General features: G+C 48.2%; 1 protein-coding gene across 4 annotated transcripts in view; it reads left to right on the top strand.

Moving 5' to 3' along the window:
* The first annotated feature begins 1,310 nt into the window (after positions 1-1,310).
* LOC140456921 (vascular endothelial growth factor A-like) overlaps positions 1,311-26,316 on the top strand; it is a 42,574-nt gene continuing 17,568 nt past the window's right edge. Inside the window, exons 1-6 of one of the 4 annotated variants that reach the window (XM_072550815.1) lie at positions 1,311-2,219; positions 6,128-6,167; positions 16,491-16,687; positions 19,749-19,825; positions 21,946-21,978; positions 23,748-23,819. In XM_072550815.1, coding sequence (XP_072406916.1) covers positions 2,154-2,219; positions 6,128-6,167; positions 16,491-16,687; positions 19,749-19,825; positions 21,946-21,978; positions 23,748-23,819 — 485 coding nt within the window. In that variant the 5' untranslated portion in view covers positions 1,311-2,153. Of the gene's footprint in view, positions 2,220-6,127; positions 6,168-8,892; positions 9,057-16,490; positions 16,688-19,748; positions 19,826-21,945; positions 21,979-23,747; positions 23,820-26,316 lie in introns of those variants that run through there. The other 3 variants (XM_072550818.1, XM_072550816.1, XM_072550817.1) reach the window with 3 other exon arrangements.

Genomic DNA, 26,316 nt, shown 5'->3' with positions numbered 1-26,316 from the left:
TACTCGCTTGATTTGGTTTCAGAGGTGCTGAGTAAAGGTTCACTTGATGCCCTGAGTTTCTCCACAAAGAAAGACGTTGCCCACCTCATAGTGAACGAAGAGCCAGTTGAGAGACTGGGTGGGTTAAAAATTGTTTAAAATGTGGTGTCAGTCAGATAAGCTGTCTTCATTTTAGGTCAATAGATAAGGTTGGGGAGGCAATCTCCCAGACCATAAGAGGAGCCCCTGATTGAAGGTCGATTGGTAGCCGGGACTGGATGGGATCCACCTCAGGATGCTAAGGGTATAAATTCTGGAAACTCCAGGCCAACGTTCACCAGTCCTGCTCAGCTGCCTAGGGACTGTAAGAATCACAAATCTCTTATTTCCTCATGAGAGGCTCTGGGGAAGGGTCACTCGTCCCGAAACGTTACCTCTGCTTTCTCTCCACAGATGCTGCCAGACCTGCTGAGCTTTCCCAGAAACTTCTAGGGGTGGGGGTGGGGGGTTGTGTGTGTTTGATGTCCAGATTATTGAGAGGGGAGTTGAATGCAAAAATAGGAGATAATGCTTCAGTTCGACAGAGGACTGGTGAAGCTGCATCTGGAGTATTATTTACAGTACTGGTCACTGTACTTAGGTGACAATGTTAATACATTGGAAGCAGTTCAGAGAAGATTTATTAAATTAATACCTGGAGTGAGTAGATAGCCTGAGTCTTTATCCTCTGGAGCTTAGACAAGTCAAAGGTGACTTAGTTGAAACAGGTAAGACCCTGAGGGAACTTGACCAGGCTGAAAGCATGTTTTTCTTGTAGAAGAATCTCGAACCAGGGGCAGAGTTGTGGGTCTGTGGAATCTCTTCCTCAAAAAGGACAGAAAATATTTACATATTTTAAGGGAGAGCTCGATCGATGACCAAAGGAAGGCGCGAAAGATCATCTGGGGAAATGCTGGACTGTACTATTGAGATTAAAAATCAGATCAGCCATGGATTTGGGAAATGCTTGAATAAATTCAGAGGGCCGAGTAATTTTATCCAGTTGGTATGTCTCCCAGTCTCTCTGTCACTGCCTCTCTCTCTCTCTCTACCCCAGATAGTGTTCCCATCAGGAATTACCAAAGCACGGGTGAAACCCAGATAGGGGGGCAACACTAGAGACAGAATGAGAGAGAACCCCAAAACACAAGCCGCTGTAAAAGCTCGGCAGTTCTGGCAACATCTGTGCAGCGAAGGCAGTTCCAGCAATTTCTGTCTGATCATACAGCGTCCGCAGTTCTTTCTGGGGTTTGAGAAAACTTAGAATTTTTTAGAGGGGCGGATATACAGGGCATTACGGTTTGTCAACGCCCCTGCGGGCGAGTCATCACAGTCAGAGCCAGTGAGAGTGAGTTAAGAGAAGTTAAACCGAGCGAACAGGACCAGACCCTGTGTTCTCACAAGGCGTGTGCTATCAGAGTACCAACCAGCACTTCCTTCACTCTGTTGCCTGTCATTCTATAAATACATATACAGATTTATTTTTTTTTGTATGTAGGTCTGGATAAAAGCTTTTTAATCCCCATTCTCCAAACTCTGCGCTGGATTTGTGTGGGAGCCGCAAGTGCATCGAGAACCTGGATTTGAAATTTCGCGATAGACCCATTTATATTTAGAGCGAATTTTTGTGTGTGTGTCTGAAGACAAGTTGGGCTTCAAGCAACTCTCTCTCTCTCTCTCTCTCTCTCCTTCCCCTCCTCCCTCCCAACTCCAACACCACCTTCGGTCGCCAGCAGCTGTTTGAGACGGATCCATTCTGACTGTCTGTCTGTGTGTGTCTGTGTGTGTGAGAGAGAGAGAGGAAGGTCTCTACGCCGAGCGAACTTGGGTCTTTTTTGCAGTTGGTTCGGGCGAGAATCTGAAGTCTGTTCGCCCCCGTGGACGGAGAGGGAGCGAGGACAACGGGAAGTGGACAGAGTCAGCAAAGGCGAGAGAGAGCGAACGAAGAGAGAAAATTAATGCTTTATTCACATTCGGAGGATGTTACAGTGAAAACAGTGGATTGACGGCGAGAGATCTCCTTCAACTTTCTTTTTTTTCTTTTTTTGTGTGTAATTGACGACAGTAGAGGTTTTTTTTTGGTCTCTCGGCCCTTCGCCTGATTTCTGTTGGGATACAATATTTAAACCGGCAACATGAAATCGTTTCTAAATTTGCTCAACTGTTTTCTAGTCACCCTGCTGTACGTTGACAGTACGAAGGTAAGCCATCTCTCTCTCCCTCTCTCTCTATGTGTGTCTCTCTCTCTCTGGCTGTCGCTGTTTTGATAATAAAACATTACTCACTGCAGAATGAAAGCGCCTGGAAAGCGGCTCTTTCCCACATGTGCGAGATATACAACCGGCCGTGACACCGGCTGGAGGGAAACCCACAGCTAGGCACAAGATTGAAGCGTTTTCACTTTTCATTTTACTTTCCCTCTCGTTTGCTCATCCCTTCCGACTCTTTCTCCTTCCCCCCCTCTCTCTCTCTCTCTCTCTCTCAGCTTATCCTCTCTCTCTGTACCTCCTTTCTCTCTATCCGGCCACTGTTCACTTCCAAATCTATCTCCCTACTCACCTCCTTTCCCTCTCTCTCTCTCCAAACTCTCCTCTCTCTCCCTTTTTGCGAGCCTCTCTCTAGTTCTCTCTAATTCCGCCTCCCCACCCCCACCTACCCCCCCCCCCCCTTCCAAGCTCCTCTCTGTCCCTCCTCCCATGTCTCTCTTTTTCCAAGTCTCAGTCGCTATTCCTCTTTCGAAGACTCGGTCTCCCGCTCTCCCTCAAAGTCCCTCTTCCCCAGCCTCTGTCTGTCTCTGTTCTACTCTGCGCGCACACAGCCACACACACACCAGGCACGCACACATATGCAGACACACTTACAGATACACACGGACACACATATATATACACAGTCACACACACACACAGACACAGACGCAGATACACACACAGATACGGACAGCCACAGACACACACATGTAGAGACACAGATACACACAGATACTGACACAGACACAGACACACACAGAGACACGAACACACACAGATACAGACACAGACACACATGTAGAGACACAGACACACACACAGACACGAACACACACAAACAGACACAGACACACACATGTAGAGACACACACACAGAGTCACACACATGTAGAGACAGACACACACAGAGACACATACACACACAGACACACACATGTAGAGAGACACAGACACAGTCACACACATGTAGAGACACATACACACACAGACACACACAGAGACACAGACACACAGACACAGACACACACATGTAGAGACACACACAGACACAGAGGAAGTAGAGTCGATGTGAGGCCGTTTTTCCTTTGCGGTTTTCGGGTGAAAGAGGGAAACCCTTGGGGAGGAATTGGGATTGTTCTCTTTATATTGCTGTATAACCCAACCTTCCTCCAAACCCTACACTCCCTCCCTCCCTCCCTCATCTCGACTGGAAACCAGGTGCGAGTTTGACGCCTTTTCGCGAGTTGTGACAAACTTTGAAGGGGGTGAGGGAGTCAGGAGAGGCTGCACAGGGAGAGAGAGCTGCAGCAATCCGCTCAGCTCCCCCACCCCCGCTCCCTGCAGCAGCTGCCCGGGCTGCTCAGGAGCTGACTCTGCGCACCCTCTCCCTCCCAGGGAGAGAGAAAGCTGGCCAGACATTCCGAGAGATATCGCGGCTTCCCAGCAAGGAGGAACTCTACCGCCGCTTCGCACCACAGCCCGGGTGCCTGGTCTGACTGTTAATACCCCAACAGAGCAGGCACTTCCCCAGCCCCAAGATCCAGGCAGACAGGGCCAGAGTGAGGGAGGGAGACTTCAACACACACTCACACACACTCACTCACTCACACTCACTGTTCCCCTTATTCACTCACTCATACAAGGGAGGGAGACTTCAACACAGTCTCCCTCCCTCACTCACTCATACTCACACACACACACAACACTCTTTTCCTCACACACACACACCCTCACTGTCCTCCTCATAAGACACACACACTCAGACACACTCACTGTCCCCCTCATTCACACACATACACACACTTTCACCCTCACTCACTCATACACACACTCACTCACTTACACACTTACTGTCTCCCCCACTTACACACACGCTCACATACACACTCACTGTCCCCCTCACACACACACATTCACACACCTTCACTTGCCCTTCACAACACACACACACTCACTGTCCCCTTCATTCACACACTCACATACAAACTTACTGTCTCCCTCATTTACACACATACATCCTCACTGTCCTCCCCACACACACACAGTCTCCCTCACTCTGTCTCCCTCACATGCTCACCCTCACACCCTGTCTCCCTCACACCCTCACTCAGTGTGTCCCTCAAACTGTCCTTCACTCAATATCTCTCCCTCACTTGATGTCTCCACTCTCTTACACACAGTCATCCTCACACACACTCTCTCTCACTTACTGTCTCTCCCTCACACTCACCCTCACTCATTGTCTCCCTATCTCTTAACACACATTCACATGCACTCATTGTCTTCCTCGTTCACACTCAATCTCTGCCTCACTCACACTCACTGTCTCCCTCACACATTCACCCTGACACAGTCACTCTCAAATACTCTCCTTCACTCATTGTCTCCCCTCTCTTACACATACTCACCCTCACATACTCACCCTCACTGTCCCCCTCACACACAGCCTCCTCTTACAGACACACACAACCTCAAACACTGTCTGCCTCCCTTACACACACACACAATCACCCTCTCACACTCTCATGCAATCACACAGTCTCTTGCACACAGTCATACACAGTCTCATTCACACATACTGTTATACACACAGTCTCACTCACACTGTCATACACACAGTCTCACTCACACGTACTGTTATACACACATATAGTCTCACACACACACTGTTATACGCATACAATCTCACAGTCACACACATTGTCAAACACACACGATAGTCTCCCCCTCACACGTAATGTAATACACACAGTCTCTCTCACACACAGCCTCGCATTTTCTCTCTCACACACACACTGTCTCACCCTCCAATTTGCACAGTCTCTCACGCAGGCTCTCACCCAGACTCACTATGTCTCTGTCTTTCACTCACTCACTCACACACACACAGAGTGTACGCTATACACGGTCCCAGAGACGGAAACCAACAATAACATAATTCACAGGAGAGTAAGCAAACTCTTCCAGGACTGGGCAGTCCATCAGGACCTGTGACCTGTTGTGTCTCCCCTAATCCAGTTCTCCTGATCCGTCTGCAACGTCCTACCTGGTTCCCCCTTCCATCCATCCCATCTCTCTGCCTTACCCTCTCCTCCTACAGCCCCCTCCAATTTTGCCCTCACTTTATCCCCCGGTCCCGCTTGGAGCTGCCGGCCTTTGGCTGGGACCCGAAAGAGGCGGCAGAAGATAGGGGCGCCCTGGAAGCAGAACTCAAAGGGACCGTGCAGGACTGAGTCAGCCCTCACCGTGGTCCCTGACACTCCCAGCCCAGACCCTGCCGGATTCGCTGGGGCAGGTGCCCAGAAGGGTTCAGACTACCCCTACCTCCCCCCTCCCTCCCCCCGGACAACCCAGAGTCCCCCCTGCTTTGGAGAAACTCTCTGCAATGGCGGTGCATTGGACCCGATCTTGGGTAACTCTCTGTGTGTCGTGTGTAAAAGTGGAGCCAGAAGGTCGGATTTCAAAATAAATAAACATTGCTAGTCCCATTTTGACCTGCAGGAGTCCAGTAGCTCTCCCTCCCTCCCAATTTATGGCCAGAAACATGTGTTTCAATGTTTTTTTTGCGGGAGGGGTAGTATCGATGGGCCGAGTGGCTTTCTTCCCCTGTGTGTTTTTAACGTGATTTCAAAATAGTTTAAAATGACACCCCTGGTCTGAAGATTAAACACTTTTTTTTAACAATTGTATCTACCTGTTAGTTGAACCAATGATACACTGAGCGGTGGAAGCCAATTTGTTGTAAAATTAATATACACCTTGTAGTTGTTTAATAACTATTTCTAATCTGACCCTCTTTTTCTTTCCTCCTCCCCCCCCCCGGGTGATATATTTGTTTGCTCCGGTGGTTGGCTGTGTAGATGGCGCACATCCCGAACGAAAGAGCTCGCAAGAGCGAAGGTAAGTGAACCTGTAACTCTAGCGATTTGCAAACCAGACTTGACTGTTCGACCGTGTTCCGCCTGGGATGAGACTTTTCATTGTGGACCTGCCCGGCTCTCCGAGCGCAGGGTTAGATTGCCACCTCCTGGGCACAGGCAGCAGTGCAGCCGACTGCCTCCTGCACCTCCTCCCACCCCCCAGCCCCACCTCCACACACCAAACTGGGATCTGCCTGGCACTGGTCGTGGTGGGGTGATGATGGGGAGGGCGGGAGGTTGGGGTTGGTGGAGGGTGGAAGGAGGTGGGAGTGAACCAATTCCTTTTCAATGGCTATCCATTTCCTCCTGGCAGCCCCGTTTGCCAATGCGAAACTTCCTCTCCCTCTGAAGGGTACAGACTCCATCCATACTTCCCACTGCCTTGGGGAAGAAATCAAACAGCCCTTCCTCTCCCAGTTAAACCCTCTTCCACTGGACAGAAGATATGAACGTTTTTGATTCACAGCATCCACAGTTCTTTCAATGTTTATAAAAATTTGAAGTTAAAAATCACACAACACCAGGTTATAGTCCAACCTTCATTAGGTGGTGTTCCGAAAGCTAGTGCTTCCAAATAAACCTGTCGGACTATAACCTGGTGTTGTGTGATTTTTAACTTGGTACACCCCAGTCCAACACCGGCATCTCCAAATCATGAAAGTATGAATGCATTTACTACCAGGTTCAAGAACAGCTTCTTCCCTGCTCTTATCAAACTTTTGGACAGACCTCTCAAATGTTAATTCTGATCTCTCTCTCTCTCTCTCTCTGCACCTTCTCTGCAGCTGTAACACTGTATTCTGCACTCTGTTCTGCTACCCTGATGTGCTTTGTATCTGTACAGCACCCGAAACAACACTTTTCACTGAATCCCGGTTCACATGACAACAGTAAATCAATCAATATTTGGTCAAATATTTGCCATTAACCCTGTGCATGGCACATTGAATTGTGCGTCGGTGCAAGTCCATTTCCATGTGGGCCTGGCCAATGTTCTTGTTGCCACCTCTAGTTGCCCTTGAACAGTGTGGCCTGTTCAGGTTAAACGTCAAAAACACTGATACAGACACCGGCAGACGTCCCTCCTGAAATAAAACAAAGAACTGTGGAATACTGGATATCTGGAACAAAAAACAGAAACTGCTGGAGAAACTCAGCAGGTCTGGCAGCATGTGAGGAGAGAATGCAGGGTTGACGTTTTGGTTCTGCTGACTGAAGAGGATTTGAAATGTAAACTCCGCTCTCTTCCCGCAGAGCTGTCAGACCTGCTGAGTTTCTCCAGCAACTTCAGCGTTGATTCCAGGTTCTGTTCCTTGATGGGCTTTGCTGGCACGGTGGCTCAGTGGTGCCTCACAGCACCAGGGTCCCAGGTTCGTTTCCAGCCTCAGGCAACTGTGTGGAGTTTGCACGTTCTCCCCGTGGTCTGCTCCGGTTTCCTCCCACAGTCCAAAGATGTGCAGGTCAGGTGAATTGGCCGTGCTAAGTTGCCCCGTAGTGTTAGGTGCATTGGTCAGAGGGAAATGGGTCGGGATGGGTCACTCTTCGGTGGACTTGTTGGGCTGCAGGGCCTGTTTCCGCACTGTAGGGAATCTAATCTAACACCTGATTAAGTAGCTGTCATGGTTACTAAAGCTGACCTTCCAATTCCAAACTTATTAATTTAATTCAAACTCCTGTCACCTCCCCCCGTCCCGTCCCCCCACCCCCCCACAAAGCAGTTATTGGGCAATTAGAACCTAAGACCCCAGATTACAAAGTCACTATTATAACCATTACATCACCATCTGCTCTAGCACGAATTGTAATATCAGGACAAACTGTGGACCCTGCACTTTGGAGTGGAGGACAGGGGGTGCAGGAAGAGATTGGTAGGCAGCATTGCAAGTAGTGTGGGAGGTGCAGCTGGAACACCACACAGCCAAGGTTCAGGAGAGTTTAATCAAGGTATTTGAATTTGAGAGACTTGGATTGGCTACATAAAGAGAAACTGTTTCCACTGGCATTACAAGGTCAACTGGTGTGAAAAGCTGACTCCTGCTTACACTGGATTTTCCAGAACGTCGACACCGTGTGACTTCAGTGATCTCTGGACCTGGAATCATCAGAGCTCTGTCTTTGCATCAGTGTCAATCCCTTTTAGTCTGTAGCTGATTAGCTTGGCATTAAGATTCAGTTTGAGATTCAGCGCTGGTGTATTTGCTGATCGATATAGGCATTGCTAGCTGTTGAGGCAGAGTTATTAAACAGGTATTGGTAACTGTACAGGGACAGCTGTTGGACAGGCACTAATATGTATACAGGCATCAAGACTAGACAAGTCCTGGTAGAGGCTCTCATTACTACAGACATCATTATATGCAACAAGTGCTGATGGTTGTGCAGGTATCTATAGAGACACATATAGAGTTAATACTTGTACAGGTAAAGATACTGATACAGATAACTATAGAGCCAGTGCAACAAGCTTCTGATCAAATTTGAAACTAAACCTTACAATTGTTATGTTTGTCTTTCTATTCACACATTCGGAATCAGGGACTGTGACACTGTGCAAATATAGTGATAATCAACATATTTAAATTTCTTTATTTTAACACAATTTATAGAATGTCACCTCAGCTTCTAACAGGTTCTTGCACCATTGTTTTATTCTCCAATTTCTTTAAGGGTTGCGAGGAATGGTCTTGTGTACTGGGGATATAAACAAGAAAGACAGACTTGTGAATGCCTTCATCTCAAGCTCTACCATATAACCTCAGAGTACCTCCTGTAGTCAGTCATCGAGAGAGGGATTGGATGTGATGTGTGTTTACTTTGAGAAGTAGAGTGACTGTTTCTTGTTTGATGCAGTATTTCATAGAGTCATACGGTAAGGAAACAGACCCTTCGGTCCAACCGGCCATGTTCCCAAACTAAACTAGTCCCAGCTGCTGGACCCATATCCCTCCAAACCTTTCCTTTTCATGAACTTATACAAATGTTTTTTAAACTCTGTAACTGTACACACACCCACCTCTTCCTCTGGAAGTTCATTCCACATGTGAACCATCCTCTGTGTAAAAAAGGTTGTCCCTTTTTTAAATCTTTCTCCTCTCACCTTACACATATACCACCTGGCCTTGTAATTCCATACCCTAGAGAAAAGACACTTGCCATTCATCTTATCTATGCCTCACATGGTTTTATAAAACTCTATAAGGTCACCCCTCAGCCTCTTGCGCTCCAGTGAAAAAAGTTCCACCCTATCCAGCCTCACCCTAAAACTCGACCCTTCCTTCACTGGCATCCCAGAGGTGAGAACTTTATCTGGCAATGGTAGCCAACTCTTGTGGGAATGATAAGGTTGTGTGGGGAGCGGTGAGGTGTGTGTGGCGAGGATTGTCAGTGAGTGTGATAGTGGAGGGGAGGGGCGAAGGGGTGGATAGTTTCTGGAGACCGAACTGACCTTTATGTCTCCAAATCTCAACCAGTGTGGACCATGGTCCACTGTCAGCTGCCACTGACAGGAACTTTTTTACGTCCTTGGAAATGGCACACAATCTTCCCTCTATCAATTCTTCACTTCAGAGGCACGTCATTTATTGGGCCTGAGCAGCAATTTGGAATGTCTGATGACCATGCTACAGAAATGTAAATCCTTTCCTTCTGCTCCCTGGCTCTGAGAGTGGGGAGTTAAAAAAGAAGGGGGTTCCTGACTGCAAATTGGATGATATTGGTCACAAGTCCAGGAGAATAATCACAGTATGGAAACGGGCCCTTCAGCCCAACAAGTCCACACTGACCCTCCAAAGAGTAACCCACCCAAACCCATGCATGGTGGCTCAGTGGTTAGCACTGCTGCCTCACAGTGCCAGAGACCTGGGTTCAATTCCTGCCTCAGGCAACTGTCTGTGTGGAATTTGCACGTTCTCCCCCTATCTGTGTGGGTTTCCTCCAGGTGCTCCGGTTTTCTCCCACAGTCCAAAGATGTGCAGGTTAGGTGAATTGGCCATGCTAAATTACCCATAGTGTTCGGTGCATTAGTCAGAGGAAAATGGGTATGGGTGGGTTGCTCTTCGGAGGGTCGTTGTCGTTGAGGCCCTTGTTGGGCTGAAGGTCAGGCAGCATCCAAGGAACAGGAGAATCGATGTTTCAGGCAGAAGCCTGAAGAAGGGCTTATGCCCGAAACATCGATTCTCCTGTTCCTTGGATGCTGCCTGACCTGCTGCGCTTTTCCAGCAACACATTTTCAGCTCTGATCTCCAGCATCTGCAGTCCTCACTTTCTCCTTGTTAGGCTGAAGGGCCTGTTTCCACACTGTAAGGAATCTAATTTAATCTAACCAATACTCAAAGAACCCAAAATGCCAGTAAAATTGATAACCCGGACAGGAATTTACTCATGTCCCCATCCTGAAAGAAGTTGCCCCACGTCAGTTTGAGAATGACTTTGCTAATTCCCACACAATTGAGAGTGGGTCTGAGAGTGGTTTTGCAATGCCTTATTAATGTTGTGTTATCTATATTACTCCACACCCGACCACCGATTGGGGTGGGCTTGGTTTCGACGGTGGGGGAGGGGAGGGGGGCATGGGGTGGGGGGGGGGTTGCTAGTGGTTATGAGACAGAGAGATAGTGAACTGAATAAACAGTACTGTGTACAGTTGAGAAAAAGAGAAGATAAGATACCAGTGCAGACCTGGTTTTAAAGGCCATCTTTAAAATGCAATTGAGCAGCAACAACATGAGACAAGGTCATACAGTAAAGACTTGTCCTTCACTGACCTGCCTTTTTGCTAACTCGCCGTCGGTGTCCTGCTTTAGAATGCAGCTTCATTCATCCGTGTCTCTGATGGTGAAGCTTTCATTCCTGCAATTTATGTTCCAAATCATTGTCTGCTACTCCCTTTCTAAAATGTAACTTTCTTTGGATTGTGAAATTGCAGAGAGGTGAGTGTTGGCGGGGGCAGGGATGGTTGTGTGTGTGTGTGTGTGTTGGAGTATGAGCGAAAGATTTTGTTTGTGTATGGGAGACTGAGAGAGATTTTGCCTGTGAGAGTGAGAAGGTGTAAGTGTGAAAGGGTTTGTGTGTGTCTGCGCAACTGAGGAACATTGTCTGTGTGTGTGTGTGTCTGTGAGAGAGAGAGAGAGTGAGAGATTCTGTCTGTGATTGAGAGAGAGTGTGAAAGCTGCTGGTGTTCTAAGATGACATTACTGGAACAGCTGAAGGACAATACTGAAGGTCAGAGACATAATTGTAAAGGTCAGTCCCTCAATTTGGTTCAGATGGGATTTCCATCACAATCATGCAGCATGGTTTATCGTTCTGTAGTTTTTGATTCTTCTAACTTAGAGCCCCTCATTGGAACAGTCCACAGAAAATCAGGACAAATTAAGTGACTTCTTTGGGTGTTAGTGATGCTGTGGGCTCATGTTATAGGGAGTGCTCCCCACTTTGAAATACTGTCAGGGGGACCAAGGTGGTGAACAGACCCTCAATTTCACCTTGCATCTGAAACGGGGGTGCACTTCTGACAGTGCAGCTGTCCCATGCCATGGCTCAGGCCTGTGATTGTGGGCTCAGGTATCTGAACCTCAAACTGGGGGCGCCTCTCGCCTCGAGCTGGCTAACATCATGGAGGCTGCATGTCACTGTGGAGTGGGGATAATCACATTCGAGGTGTGGCGAGGCCTTGAAGCGGTCTTGGAGGACATCAGGATCTTGAGGGGAATGAGAAGGTGATCAAGCCGGGGTTGGGGGAGGGTGGATTCACACCCAGAACTTAAGAGTGTCGGGTACCATTCCTGATGCCATCCTGTCTCCTTTACAAACCGTCTGCCCACACACCCCAACTCCACCACGTTGGTACTGGGCGTTCCTTGCCTCGGGAGGCAGTCCTGAGGTGTCGCATTCTCTCACACACATGCACAGATATAGTCATAATCTACACTAGTCCCACTTTCCTGATCTAGGCCCCTAGCCTCATCTGTTATGGCACTTCAAGTGTCCATCCAAACACCTTTTTATTTTAACACATTCTGAGGTTTCTTGCCTAAACATTCCAGACTCCCACCACCCTCTGGGTGAAAAATGCATTCCCTCTAATCCCCTGTAATTGTACCCCCTGCTTACTTACCCTTTACCTAAGGGGAACAATTATTTTCCATCCACCCTGTCCATGCCCCTCATAATGTTATACCCCTCATGCAGGTGCCCCCTCTCAAACTTCTCTGCTCCTTAGAAAACAACCCGAGCTTATTATAACCTAGCCTCTCTCCATCACTGAAATGCTCCATCCCAGGCAACATCCCGGTGAATATCCTCTGCATCCCCTCTAGTATAATCACATCCTTCCTACAGTGACGGGCCTAGCTCAACACACAGTACTCCAGCTGGGGCCTAACATCCCTGCTTTTATAATCTCTGCCTCGACTGATAAAGGTGAGGGTCCCGTATGCCTTCCCCACCACCTTATAAACCTGCGACCTTCAGGGATCTGTGGGCAAGCAACACCTTGTGTTGTGTTTGACGTCTCACCTGGATGATGTCAAAGGAAGGGGACGATGTTGCCATGGATACTGCGAACACCCGAGTTTCTGAGCCGCTGAGAGTCAGAACTGAGCAAACAAAAAAAGAGGAACCCAGTTTTCCCAACCACCATCCGTCACGACACGCCAAACCGTAAATCGATGACTTTGAAACTCAGTAACCACCGTGGACTACATTGGTTGCTCTTAGTTGAATTTGCCGCTGAGGATAGTGGTGGTGAGAGGTGGTAAGAGAGTCTGTGACATCGTGAGACAGCCCAAGTACCGTTACTCCAATGCGTCAACTCATAAATTCCTTAGAGGACTGGACAGGATAGATGCTGATACATGTTTTCCTCTCTTGGAAGAACACAGTTAGAGATGGAGGAGCAGGGTGATGGTTCTTGGGGATGAGGAGAGTTAATAAACTAAGAGATACATGGATGGGATAAGTGTGGAGGGTTATGGACCAAACACAGGCGAAGGGGACTAGTTCAAACTGTGAAAACTGGGCAGCATAAGCAGGTTGGGCCAAAGGGCCTGTTTCCCTGGTATCGACCTCATTGACTGAGGGGAAGTCTCTTCACTCAAAGGGTTGTGAGGCTGTGGAATTCTTTACCTCCCTTCCCAGAGACCAGGGGATGCTCTGTCTTTGAGTTTGAGAGAATCGGTTGATTTTTGTACTGTCTGGGAAGGCGTGGGGAGTAGATGGGCAAATGGCGTTGATGTTGGGGGGTCGGGTGGGGGGGGGGGGGCGCAGTCTTGGATTTGTTAAACACAGCTGGTATCTAGAGGGTCCATATAGCCTGTCTTCTGCTCTCCTTCGGCCTTTTAGCCGATGTATCACAAAGACTATTGTCGATGTTTTCTTGTCAACCTTCGTAGAGAGATGTCTGGAGAAGGTGGGATTTGAACATGGGCCTTACAGATCAGAGGCAGACGACACCATCACAAGGGTCCCCTTCGAGGTTATTGTGTGCACAAATAATAGACCTGTGTTCTTAATGTGTCTCTCACAACATCAGGGTACAATTTGGCAGCCATTAGTGTTGGGTTACAATTGAGACAGCACTGGGTTAAAACATCGAGCCAGGCTCAGAAAAAGACTGTCCCTTTTTTTTCTTCATTGTGCTTAGTTTGACCATTCCACAGCCCTGCAACACTCTCTCATTCCCTCCACCCCCTCACAATAGAGATAAGAGGCTGTTTGTAATTGCGGGTCTGACCTCAGTCAGTAGGACCCACTCCCTTGACAGAGGGCTGACAGTCTGTGAGCTGACACAAGCCAAATTAAACCATTTCGTTATCGGGTTAATCAACATTCTTATCATCCACGCGACTCCGTATAATCTACGCTAACACACTGAGCGCTGTCTCCAGGCAAACAGAAGCACAGTGCAGACAGATGGTTTCCTCAGTCACAGCCCAATGGTGGTGACAGGAACCGTCAATGTAGTGCGCTACATGGCAGGGCTTGGCAAATCCGTAACCACTCCAGTTTTGGGAACGACCTGTATCCCGTGGGAATGGTGTAATTAATCCAGGGATTTGTCACCTCGTGCCTTGCACAGTTCACCCTCACAATCCCAATCCCACCGACCCAGACCGTCTCCTGCTCCTGTCAATCTGCCTTACACTTTGAACTGACCAAGAGTCAGTGACACATCCCCCCACCATCATTCGTTCCCTTCCCCCTCGCCTCACACCACCCTCCCTCTCCCTCCCCCCATTCCTGCCCTACCCACTCCCCACTCCTCCTGTTTCCCCCTCCCCGCACTCTTCCCCTTCCCCTACCCCCAGTCCTGCCCTCCCCCCTCCCCTACTCCTCCCCTTCCCCTCCCCCATTCCTCCTCTTTCCCCCACCCCCCCAGTCCTGCCAATCCCACTCACCATTCCTCCCCTTCCCCACCCCTTCCTCCCCTTCCCCTTCCCCCACTACCCCTCCCCACCCCTCACTCCTCCCCTTCCCTCCACTCCACTCCTCACTCCTCCCCTTCCCCCTCCCAACTCCACCCCATTCCTCCCACTGCCCCTCCCCACTTGTCCCTTTCCCTCTCCCCAATCCTCCCTCTGCCTTCCCCCTGCTGCCAATCCCGGCAACCCCGCCAATGTTGGCCTAATAAAGGAGAAGCCCCAGACCCTTAAATCCAACACCCCCAACACCCCCCCCCCTCCCAATTACTCCATCTTGCACGTCCTGACCCACCAGCGCAGCCCTCTGTCTCTGAGTTTGGTTTCCCAGCTCCTGATCAATGGTGACGTGCATTTATGTAGCGCCTACAAGAGGGTGTCACATAGCTAGGCATCCCACAGGACGGCAGTAAAACCGGATCTGAGTTTTAATGGAGGAGGCAGAGATAGCATGAGGACACATCAGGCCCGGGGAACTGAAGCCGCTGAACGAGCGATTAAGTTCAGGAGTTGTGTAAGGAGCCAGATTTTTGGGCAGGAGGGTTATCTCCTGAGGGCTGTGGGATGGGGACGGTTATAGGCAAGGTCACCGAGAGATTTGAAAGTGAGCTTGGGGATTGCAACATTGCTGGGTCAGAAGCCAGTCAGTGCGCTGATAAAATCAATCTTCTTCAGTGGTTAGCACTGCTGCCTCACAGCGCCCGGGATCCGGGTTCAATTCCAGCCTCGGGTGACTGTTTGGATGGAGTTTGCACGTTCTCCCCGGGTCTGCTTGGGTTTGCTCTGGTTTCCCCTCACAATCCAAAGATGTGCAGGTTAGGTGAGTTGGCCACAACTAAATTGCCCATGGTGTTCAGGGATGTGTAGGCTAGGTGCATTAGTCAGGAGTAAATATAGAGTAATAGGGTTGGGGAATGGGTCTGAGTGGGATACTCTTTGGAGGGTTGGTGTGGACCTGCTGGGCTGAAGGGCCTGTTTCCACACTGTAAGGAGTCTACGATTCTCTATGAACACCTCCCTCCACTCAAGACCCAACACTCTCCCTTCCCCACCCTCAGCCACTGCGTGAATGGGTCTGAATTGAGGAGGCCGCAGGGTTTGAAGTTGAAGCCGGACTATCCCACTGGACGTGCGGAGTGGCTGTGTGAGCTGAGCAACCTCCAGTGAGCAGCTGGCCTGTTGTTGGCTCGGTAACGGGGAAACGTTCCAAAGCCGACACAGGGGAGGCTGGGGAAACTTTGCAGGTCTGGCCGCATCTGTGGAGAGAAATCGAGTTAACGGTTCATGTGAAATCTTCTGACATCTGTCCTATATCTATCACCCCTCAATTTAAAGCTACGTCCCTCGTGCTAATCGTCACCACCTGAGGAAAAAGGCTCCCACTGTCCACTCTATCTAATCCTCTGATCACCTTGTATGTCTCTATTAAGTCACCTCTTAACCTTGTCTTAAACGAAAACAGCCTCCAGTCCCTCAGCCTTCCCTCATAAGACCTTCCCTCATCGGTCATCAGGTTCATGGAGGTTCATTTGTAAGCACTAGTTTTCGGAGTGCTACTTGCCACAGGCCATTCAGCCCATCAAGTCCACAACCGATCCTCCGAAGAGCATCCCACCCTACACTATCCCTACATGACATTCAAAAGCTTGTCCTTCCAAATAAACCTGTTGGACTGTAACCCAGTGTTGTGTGATTTATAAATCTCTCTCCACAGACACTGCCAGACCCACTGAGTTCCTCCAGCATTGCGCATTTCAGCTGCGATTTTTCTTGTGTGAGAGGGACACATTCCCCACTTGATTCTGAAACCTTGTGGGTTTTGTTTCCTTTCTGTTCCCGGCCACATTTGACAAATCACCTTTTGCTCCTTCCTTTCTGTTTTGCAGTTATCAAGTTCATGGAGGTGTGGAACAGGAGTCATTGCCAACCGATGGAGATCCTCGTGGACATCTTGCAGGAGTACCCAGAGGAAGTGGAGCACATCTTCAAGCCTTCTTGCGTGCTTCTGAGGAGATGTGGGGGATGCTGCAGCGATGAAGGGTTAGAGTGTGTGCCCACAGAAGTGAATAATGTCACAATGGAGGTAAAAGCTAGTTCCAGTCCTTCGATGTAAAATGGGTCATTACAAAGGGATGATTCAGTATTGCCACTCTCACCTTCTGGTCCAGTTTTGAGCCCCTCTCCGATATTTCTTTATTCACCAGTCCATCCGTGACGCAGTCGTCCCTTGGTTGTGCTTGCCCAACAGCATTGTGGGTAATCCTACTCCACTTGGCCTGCAGCTGTACACGAAGCCAATGACAGGGAAAGGATGATGATATATTTCCAAGTCAAGAATTGTGTGTGTTATGACGGGTATGGTGCTCTCATTACCTATGCTGTTCTTGTCCTTCGAAATGATCGCAGCCGTGGATTAGAAAAGTGCAATCTTTGTTAGATGCTGCAGTGCATCTTACCAATGCTGCTCTTGTGCGTTGGTGGTTGAGAGACTGAAATATTAAGTGAGTGGAACACCAGACTGATTCCTAGGATGGCAGGACTGACGTATGGAAAGAGACTGGATCGGTTAGGACTTTATTTGGGCGGCATGGTGGCTGAGTGATTAGCGCCGCTGCCTCACAGGACCAGGGACCTGGGTTCGGTTCCAGCCTCGGGTGATGTCCGTGTGGAGTTTGCACGTTCTCCCCGTGTCTGCGTGGGTTTCCTCCAGGTACTCCTGTTTCCTCCCGCAGCGCCATTGGAAATGCAGGATTACAGGGGTAGTGTAGGGTTCGATGCTGTCTGGAGGATCGGTGTGGACTTGATGGGCTGAATGGCCTGCTTCCACACAGTAGCGGGTTTAGAAGAATTAAGGTGGGATCTCGTAGAAACCCATAAAAATTTGCCAAGCCGAGACAGGGGGACCAAAGGAAGGCCAATGACTGAGGAGAATCAGGAATGATGGTCTAAGGACACAGGGTCATCCATTTTAATGAGGGGTAGGGGGTAATTCCTTCATTCAGAAAGTGGTAAGCCTATTGAATGCTTTGCCACAGAAAAGTGGTTGAGGTGAAAACATTGAATGCTTTTCAAAAAAGCGACAAAGGTCATTATAGAGTCATAGAGATGTACAGCATGGAAACAGACCCTTCGGTCCAACCCATCCATGCTGACCAGATATCCCAACCCAATCTAGGTCCATTTACCAGCACTTGGTCCATGTCCCTCTAAACCCTTCTTATTCATGTACCCACCCAGATGCCTTTTAAATGTTGTAATTGTACCAGCCTCCACCACTTCCTCTGGCAGCTCTAGGCCAAAAAAAAAGGGATCCAAGAGCATGGGAGGAAAACAAGACAAGGTGACCGAGTTAGACAACCACTCATGATCGTATTTGAATGGTGGAGCAGGCTTGAAGGGCCGAATGGCCGACTCTTATTAATGTTTTCTGCGTTTCTAATGGAACATTCTGGAGAGAACAGCCCCACCCCCTCCACCGGCATCAGCATCATTGATCCCATGTGGGCAAGTCCGTAGCCCCTTGGTGGTTGATGCAGTGGGTTCCGTACACTTGCAGACTTCCCCAGGCGATGCTCACAGTGAAGGGGCCTCTGGAGCTGCAGCTGTCAATGTGACTTTAAGACTGTGGGGAAGCAATTGTAGCTAGGCCTCAAGGTCAAATGCCGGTCAATTGCTACTCGCGAGGGAAGATTGCAGAATGCCAGGTGCTTGTAGCTTGCTGTCTCTGAGTTGGGTGGGGGTGGGGGGGTGCGGTCAGCATGAGGACTATCTCGTCAACACCAATTAATATCGACACAAAATGGCTGCCCCCCCTCCCCTGAGCTTCCAGGTTCCAAAGTTTGACACGAGTTGTCCTTCTATATTTATAGATTTAAATATTTATTTATAAACCTCTGTTGGCTGTCAAGCTCTTTGGAGCGTCCAAAGTGTAGTCGTGTAGAATATAGATGATGGAAGTTGATCCTTTCTCCCACTGGATGACAATAGTAGATCCATGAGTGACCTTGTCTGTTTTAAGACAGGACGACTTTCTCAGGTTTCTGCTCCCATGTACCAGCCGACAGCACAGCAGAAGGCCATTTGGCTATGCTGGCTTTGAGCAATTCTACTTTGTTCACTCACTAGTGAGACACAGGTGTTGCTGGCTGGGCCCAGCATTTATTGCCCGTCCCTAGTTGCCCCTTGAGAAGGTGGGGGTGAGCTGCCTTCTTGAACCGCTGCAGTCCACCTGCTGTGGGTAGACCCACAATGCCGTCACAAAGTGCTCTCCCCCACTCTCTTTCACTCAGACCTTTGATTTATTTTGCCTTTATCATATGTATTATTATTTATTGATATTGCCTCTACATCCTTCATTCTTTTGAGCACTGGTGGCACAGTGGTAGTGTCCCTACCTCTGAGCCTGGAGAGCCAAGTTCAAGTCCCACCTGCTCCAGAGGTGTTTAATGATTAGCAAGCACCTTCCTCGAATGGTTACCATATAGGTTGCAGGTCGTAGGAGATGAAAAGATTTCTCCCCTCTGCTCCCTTTGCCAATGACCTCAATTCTCTGTCCTCTGATGACTGAGCCACTCGCTAATGGAAACACTTCTGGTTATCGACTTGTCTGGAACCCTCTTTAATCCTGGCCACCTTGAGCAAATTACAGTGTTCTGAAGGGAGTGCTGCCAAATTTCTGTCGAACTGGTGACCCTTCTCCCTGGTGTCACATTGGAGCAGGGTCCTGGCGACACTGGTCTCTACAGTAATCAGCACAGCATTCCAACTGTAGGGAAACAACCTCTTGTAACACGGAGTCACAAATTGTGTAAAACCTTTGTAGCGCTGTATTCTGCACTCTGTTCTGCTACTCTGATGCACTTTGTATGGTACCATCTTCCTGTAGACTATGCAATACAACACTTTTCACTGTATTGCGGCACATGTGACAACAATAAATCAAATTCAGACTTTGTTCTTGAGGCTTGTGGCACAGTCATATTTATTGAATGTGTGTGTGTGTGTGGGGGGGAGAGAGAGAGAGAGAGAGAGAGAGATTGGAAGGAAGCAGTCCTGTGTTTATTTCAACCTTATTAATGTGGAATTATTAAGGATTTAATATTAATTCCTTAATGAATGTGCAATTCTCTTTTCTTCACGCCTAGGTAATGAAAATCAAGCCTCACTACGGGAACCATTTAAGTCAAATGCACTTTGAGGAACACACTAAATGTGTTTGCAGGTGAGAGAGTCTTTTCATGCTTTGTCTCAGTGTGTTTTACATGGGAAGCCCATCCTTTAGTTAAAACATTACACATGATTCCCTGCTCTGTTGTACACAAGTGGGCCAATTGTATGTTACCTCAAGCTATCTTGGTCAATCAGGCCATTCAGCATATTACTCCAGAGCATAGAGCAGGGCAGCGGTAAAGTTTATTTGCTTCTCAAACACCAATACCTGAAAGCCACCTCTTCCTGCATGTGTTTCACTGCTTTAAAGACAGCGTGAGTTAAAGCAGGGAGCAGAGTGTTATCTAATCAGTAGTGTTTCCTCATCGGTATCATGTGTGACCCACTGTAACACCAAGTCCCAGGGGGGAAAGGACAGTGTGTAACCCACTGTAACACCCAGTCCCACAGGGGGAAAGGACAGTGTGTGACCCACTGTAACACCAAGTCCCAGAGGGGAAAGGACAGTGTGTGACCCACTGTAACACCCAGTCCCAGGGGGGAAAGGACAGTGTGTGACCCACTTTAACACACAGTCCCAGGGGGGAAAGGACAGTGTGTGACCCACTGTAACACCCAGTCCCAGAGGGGAAAGGACAGTGTGTGACCCACTGTAACACCCAGTCCCAGAGGGGAAAGGACAGTGTGTGACCCACTGTAACACACAGTCCCAGAGGGGAAAGGACAGTGTGTGACCCACTGTAACACACAGTCCCAGGGGGAAAAGGGCAGTGTGTGACCCACTGTAACACCCAGTCCCACAGGGGGAAAGGACAGTGTGTGACCCACTGTAACACCCAGTCCCAGAGGGGAAAGGACAGTGTGTGACCCACTGTAACACCCAGTCCCAGAGGGGAAAGGACAGTGTGTGACCCACTGTAACACCCAGTCCCAGAGGGGAAAGGACAGTGTGTGACCCACTGTAACACCCAGTCCCAGGGGGGAAAGGACAGTGTGTAACCCACTGTAACACCAAGTCCCAGGGGGGAAAGGACAGTGTGTGACCCACTGTAACACCCAGTCCCAGGGGGGAAAGGACAGTGTGTGACCCACTGTAACACACAGTCCCAGAGGGGAAAGGACAGTGTGTGACCCACTGTAACACCCAGTCCCAGGGGGGAAAGGACAGTGTGTGACCCACTGTAACACCCAGTCCCAGGGGGAAAGGACAGTGTGTGACCCACTGTAACACCCAGTCCCAGGGTGGAAAGGACAGTGTGTGACCCACTGTAACACCCAGTCCCAGAGGGGAAAGGACAGTGTGTGACCCACTGTAACACCCAGTCCCAGGGGGGAAAGGACAGTGTGTGACCCACTGTAACACCCAGTCCCAGGGGGGAAAGGACAGTGTGTGACCCACTGTAACACCCAGTCCCAGAGGGGAAAGGACAGTGTGTGACTCACTGTAACACCCAGTCCCAGGGGGGAAAGGACAGTGTGTGACTCACTGTAACACCCAGTCCCACAGGGGGAAAGGACAGTGTGTGACCCACTGTAACACCCAGTCCCACAGGGGGAAAGGACAGTGTGTGACCCACTGTAACACCCAGTCCCAGAGGGGAAAGGACAGTGTGTGACCCACTGTAACACACAGTCCCAGGGGGAAAAGGGCAGTGTGTGACCCACTGTAACACCCAGTCCCACAGGGGGAAAGGACAGTGTGTGACCCACTGTAACACCCAGTCCCAGGGGGGAAAGGACAGTGTGTGACCCACTGTAACACACAGTCCCAGAGGGGAAAGGACAGTGTGTGACCCACTGTAACTCCCAGTCCCAGAGGGGAAAGGACAGTGTGTGACCCACTGTAACACCCAGTCCCAGGGGGGAAAGGACAGTGTGTGACCCACTGTAACACCCAGGCCCAGAGGGGAAAGGACAGTGTGTGACCCACTGTAACACCCAGTCCCAGAGGGGAAAGGGCAGTGTGTGACCCACTGTAACACACAGTCCCAGGGGGAAAAGGGCAGTGTGTGACCCACTGTAACACCCAGTCCCAGAGGGGAAAGGACAGTGTGTGACCCACTGTAACACCCAGTCCCAGAGGGGCAAGGACAGCATGTAACAACCTACTATAATAACCAGTTGAAATGAAATTACACATTTAATATTTGTAATGTTGTGTTTTTCCAACAGACCAAAGAAAGATAGACATGATGCAGCAAAAAGGTAAGAATTGTCATTGGTAAAGACCTTAGTCTGACAGATAAAGCTAACCAAAGAATCATTGGCACTCTATTTGATGGGCATATGACTTGTCTCATACTTGGAGAATCTTGGAATTTGTTTACTGTTTATTGACATTTATCTAAACAGTGAGGTTAAAGATGTCCATGAATATAGCATCAGCTGACTTTGGTAATAGTATATTGGCCTTAGCTAGGATAATGCTTTCCATCAAATATTATCAGTGTCAAACAGTGTACAATCCACCAGACTCCCAAATCTGTAAGTCCATTCTGTCATGCAAATTGGCAAACCTCGTTGTATTGTTTGGCTTACAATGTTTTGGGAATCAAGTAGCATTGTTGCTTGTGTGGGATCATGCTCTCTCACTCCCCTTGCCAGGGATTCAATGATTGAACAGATCATTTAGAAATGAACGCAATATCTTCCATAAGGGCTAGTGGCTCTCAATGCATTACTTAACAACATCATTTGGCTAAGTTTGTTCTTGCTGGGAGAATAAGTAATAACAACCCTCTATTAATGTGAGACAGTATGTTCTCCATTGTGTATTTAACAGTATAGCTAACAGTTATGTGTAGCCCCAGATTAGTTATTTTGCATTTGGGTCTTGTAATATTATGGGGTGAGTAACCCAAAGCAGCCCAGCACAATTCCCACCATGGCGGACATAGGCAGTTCACAAACAACCACATGGTTAAATCACATCATCTCTTTCAGGTGTTTGTTGCAGAATAGATTTCAATGAGGGAAACTGGGGAAGAGCTCTCATGGTCTCAATCAGAAATACTTCCCTGAGATTCTCACCTTCCCACCTGGGAGCACAGAGCCTCAGTCTCATGTAGAACGCAGCGCCCTCTGACAGTGCAGCTCAGTACTGCACTGTAAAGGAACCAAAGTTGAGAGAATCCAGCAAAAGGAGAACAGTGGTAGAAGATGCCTAGTGGCAATCCAGCCTTCGTTTCTTGAATGTAGTGTATCCCAAGTTGACCTTAGCTATTGTTGGATACTTCCATCTCCAGTCAATTGCTCTTTTCCTAACCAATCAGCTCAGTCTTTTTCCTTAATGAAATAATCATGTGGAAAATAAAAGCTTCTCAGATTGATATTGCTCCAAAAGAAGCAGGAGCCTAGGAGTACTTTCTTGGGCCTCATTTATCTTTCCTTTCAGATGTGAATCCACTTGCTTTCCCTTTCTTGTTTCATGGGAGGTTGGCGTTGCTGACAGGGCCATTGGCTTCGAGCCTGACCCTAAGTGTCCATGAACTGTTAGGCCATGGCAGAGGGCAGATAAGAGTCAACCACAAATCTGTTGGTCTGAAGTCACATGTAGGCCAGGCAGGGAGAGGACGGAGGATTTCCTTCCTTGTGGACACTAGCGAACCAGAGAGGCTTTCGCATCCATCAATGATTATTTCCTTGATTTGAATTGCTAGTCCATTGACATTGCCATAATGCCACCATCTCAACGATTCCTCCTTTAGTCCCCATTGTGGCTGTTAATAATTATTTGCTTAATTACTGAACTAAATGAAGATGTTGAGGGCAACCTCTTCTCAGGGCAGGGAGATGAACTACACCCAGAAGGGTAATGTGATGTCACTTATCCAGCCACAGTCCCTCTGGCGATGGGTCAGTGGGAGGCTACCTGAATTCACATTGGTTGGGCCCACCTCCATTCCCCCCACCCCGCAGCTGCTAGCTGCCTCAGGGACCTTTTGCTAAACTGTAGAACTATGCTCTTTTTGCAGCAAGCCGAAGAGAGGGAAAAGAAAGGGTCAGAAACGAAGGAGAAAGAAAATCAGAGCGAGACAAAGCAGGCCGTATGTCAGTCTTCACTTTCCCATTCAACATTCCATGCCTGGCCTGAATAATTATCTCTGAGTTGACGATTAATTTTTTTAAAAACAGGGGTGGGTTAATACCAATGGGGGCTATTGGGGGTGATCAGAAATGGTGACTGGGAGAGCGAAGCTGAAAGAATTTGGCATGAAAAATCAATTGCATTCTCCAGAAACTCTTATCAGTTTGGATCTGTACAGGAGTTGGACGATCAACCTTAAAATGTGATGAAAGTTATGAATGATTTGTGTAACTAATCATTACTAATCACGCTATAATGATGCACCCTGCTATATCTTCATGCCACTACTAACACTGATCACTTACAAGTTGAAGAATAACTCACCCCTGTCTTCATTTTTGGCTTCAAGTCTGACTAGGCAAGATGAACGTACCCATCTGATCACTGGTGATAACAGCCTGTCTTTATTTGGTCGCGCCCCCCATGACCTGTTGGAAATTCTGATTCCCATTGCAATACAATCAAAAATGCCCAAAATGCTATCGCTGGGATACGTGTAGCATTAAGGCACTGAAAAGTTTAGGATGAATAATATTTCAGCAGTTTGAATCAGGCTTTTTTTTTCCTGGAAGGGATAGTTTTTGTTAACTATTTCTTGGACTTCAGTTTGGAGTCATTTCGCTTCTTTGCAAAACTGGCTTCCCTTTACAGGTAGTCCTCCAAATTTGGTGCCATCACTAATTTGCTTATTTATTTATTTATCTAATTATTTATTTATTGGTAGATCCTTCTTCAGTTAGTTTCTGGCATCTTCTATTGGTTTTCACTGGGATGCAACTGTTCACAATTGCAGAGTAAGGGTGTAGCCACCTAAACCACTCTCCTCTCATGTGAACCATTCTGAAAGGAGAATATTCCAAACTTGTGGCCAGAGTTCTCTATTTGGAGCCCGCACTCCTCAAAACAGACCTTCTAAAATAACCACTCGATGGGCTCAACTGGGCAACACTGCTCCTACTTGTTTTGCTTCATCTGAAGTTGATAATTCTGCCGTGTCGATTTAATGATGTGATTTCTTATCTTGAATAATGGATCGGTTTGTTTTGTTCTGGTGGGTTGCTGGCTATTCTGAAATGTGCTTCACACCACAGATACAGCTGGAGGTCAATCAGCGCCTTCATCACATTCCACCCTTCAACTTGACATTGGCTGAACTTTTCCGAAATTGCATGTCTCCTCCCGTCCCAAGTTCACTTGTAACCAATCGAGCAAGTTCAATCGCTGTCAATCAGTATTTTCTGATTTTATTCTAAAACGGTCTGGCTCAAAGTTTAGCGAGTATATCCTTCATTTTGGACTCTGTAATAGAGGAGGTGCCTCATTTTGGTCTATGGTATCAGTATCGTTCTTAGAAACTTCAACTGGATCGCCTCCTCAACCTTTCAACTTGGGGAAATATTAGGCATGTCTGTAATCCGTCCACATGATTACCAAACCCCCTCAACCTGGGAGATGGTGGCTAGGTTATTAATCCAGCCACCCAGGTAATGTTCTGGAGACCTGGGGTTAAAATCTGCCATGGGAGATGGTGGAATGTGACTTCGATAAACATATCCAGAGTCGTGATGACCAAGAAACCATTGCAATGGTTGAAAAAACCCATCTGATTCACTGGTCCTTTTTAGGGAAGGAAATTTACCTGGTCTGGCCTGTGTGTGACTCCAGACCCACAGCAACGTGGTTGCCTCTTATCTGCCTTGTGGACAATTTGGGGCTGGGCAGTAAGTGCTGGCCCGGCCAGTGATCCCAATGAATCAAAAGAAACGATCCTGGTATCTTTCTTGTGAATCAATGCTCTAGCCCCCTGTCTTCAATGCCCAAGATATGTGGGTCAAAACAGAAACATCACTTCAAAATGTTAGTCCCTTTAAGATATTATATCCTGTTCGCCTTTCTGTGCACTAGTTTTTAGTGATTTGGAGAAATGAACATGGAACAGCTCACACGCCTCCACAGATGCTAGTCTATCTATGAACTTTTTTTAGATTATTTACAGTGTGGAAACAGGCCCTTCAGCCCAACAAGTCCACACTGACTCGCAACCCACCCAGACCCATTCCCTTACATTTACCCCTTTACCTAAGACTTTAGCATGGCCAATTCACCTAACCTGCACATTTTTGGACTGTGGGAGGAAACCGGAGCACACAGGGGGAATGTGTAAACTCCACACAGCGAGTCACCTGAGGCAGGAATTGAACCCAGGTCTCTGGCGCTGTGAGGCAGCCGTGCTAACCACTGTACCACCCGCACTTTTGACATGCTTTTGCAAATGCACGTGAAATGTTCAGCAATTTGACATCGAGCTGCAATTTGGAATGTCTTCCATTCAGCGGAAACGCACATCATTTGCCATCAAAAGCATCCAGTTGCCATCTTTAAAATTGATTGCCCTCAGTTCCTTCAGGAAGTCAAAGTGTCAAAGTTTTTTCTGATTTTGAACAGTTCTAAACTCT

The sequence above is a fragment of the Chiloscyllium punctatum genome, chromosome 3, assembly GCF_047496795.1.
Source record: "Chiloscyllium punctatum isolate Juve2018m chromosome 3, sChiPun1.3, whole genome shotgun sequence".
NCBI lineage: Eukaryota > Metazoa > Chordata > Chondrichthyes > Orectolobiformes > Hemiscylliidae > Chiloscyllium > Chiloscyllium punctatum.
Note: the sequence above shows the minus strand (reverse complement) of the source record. Positions and strands in the feature narration are given on the sequence as shown.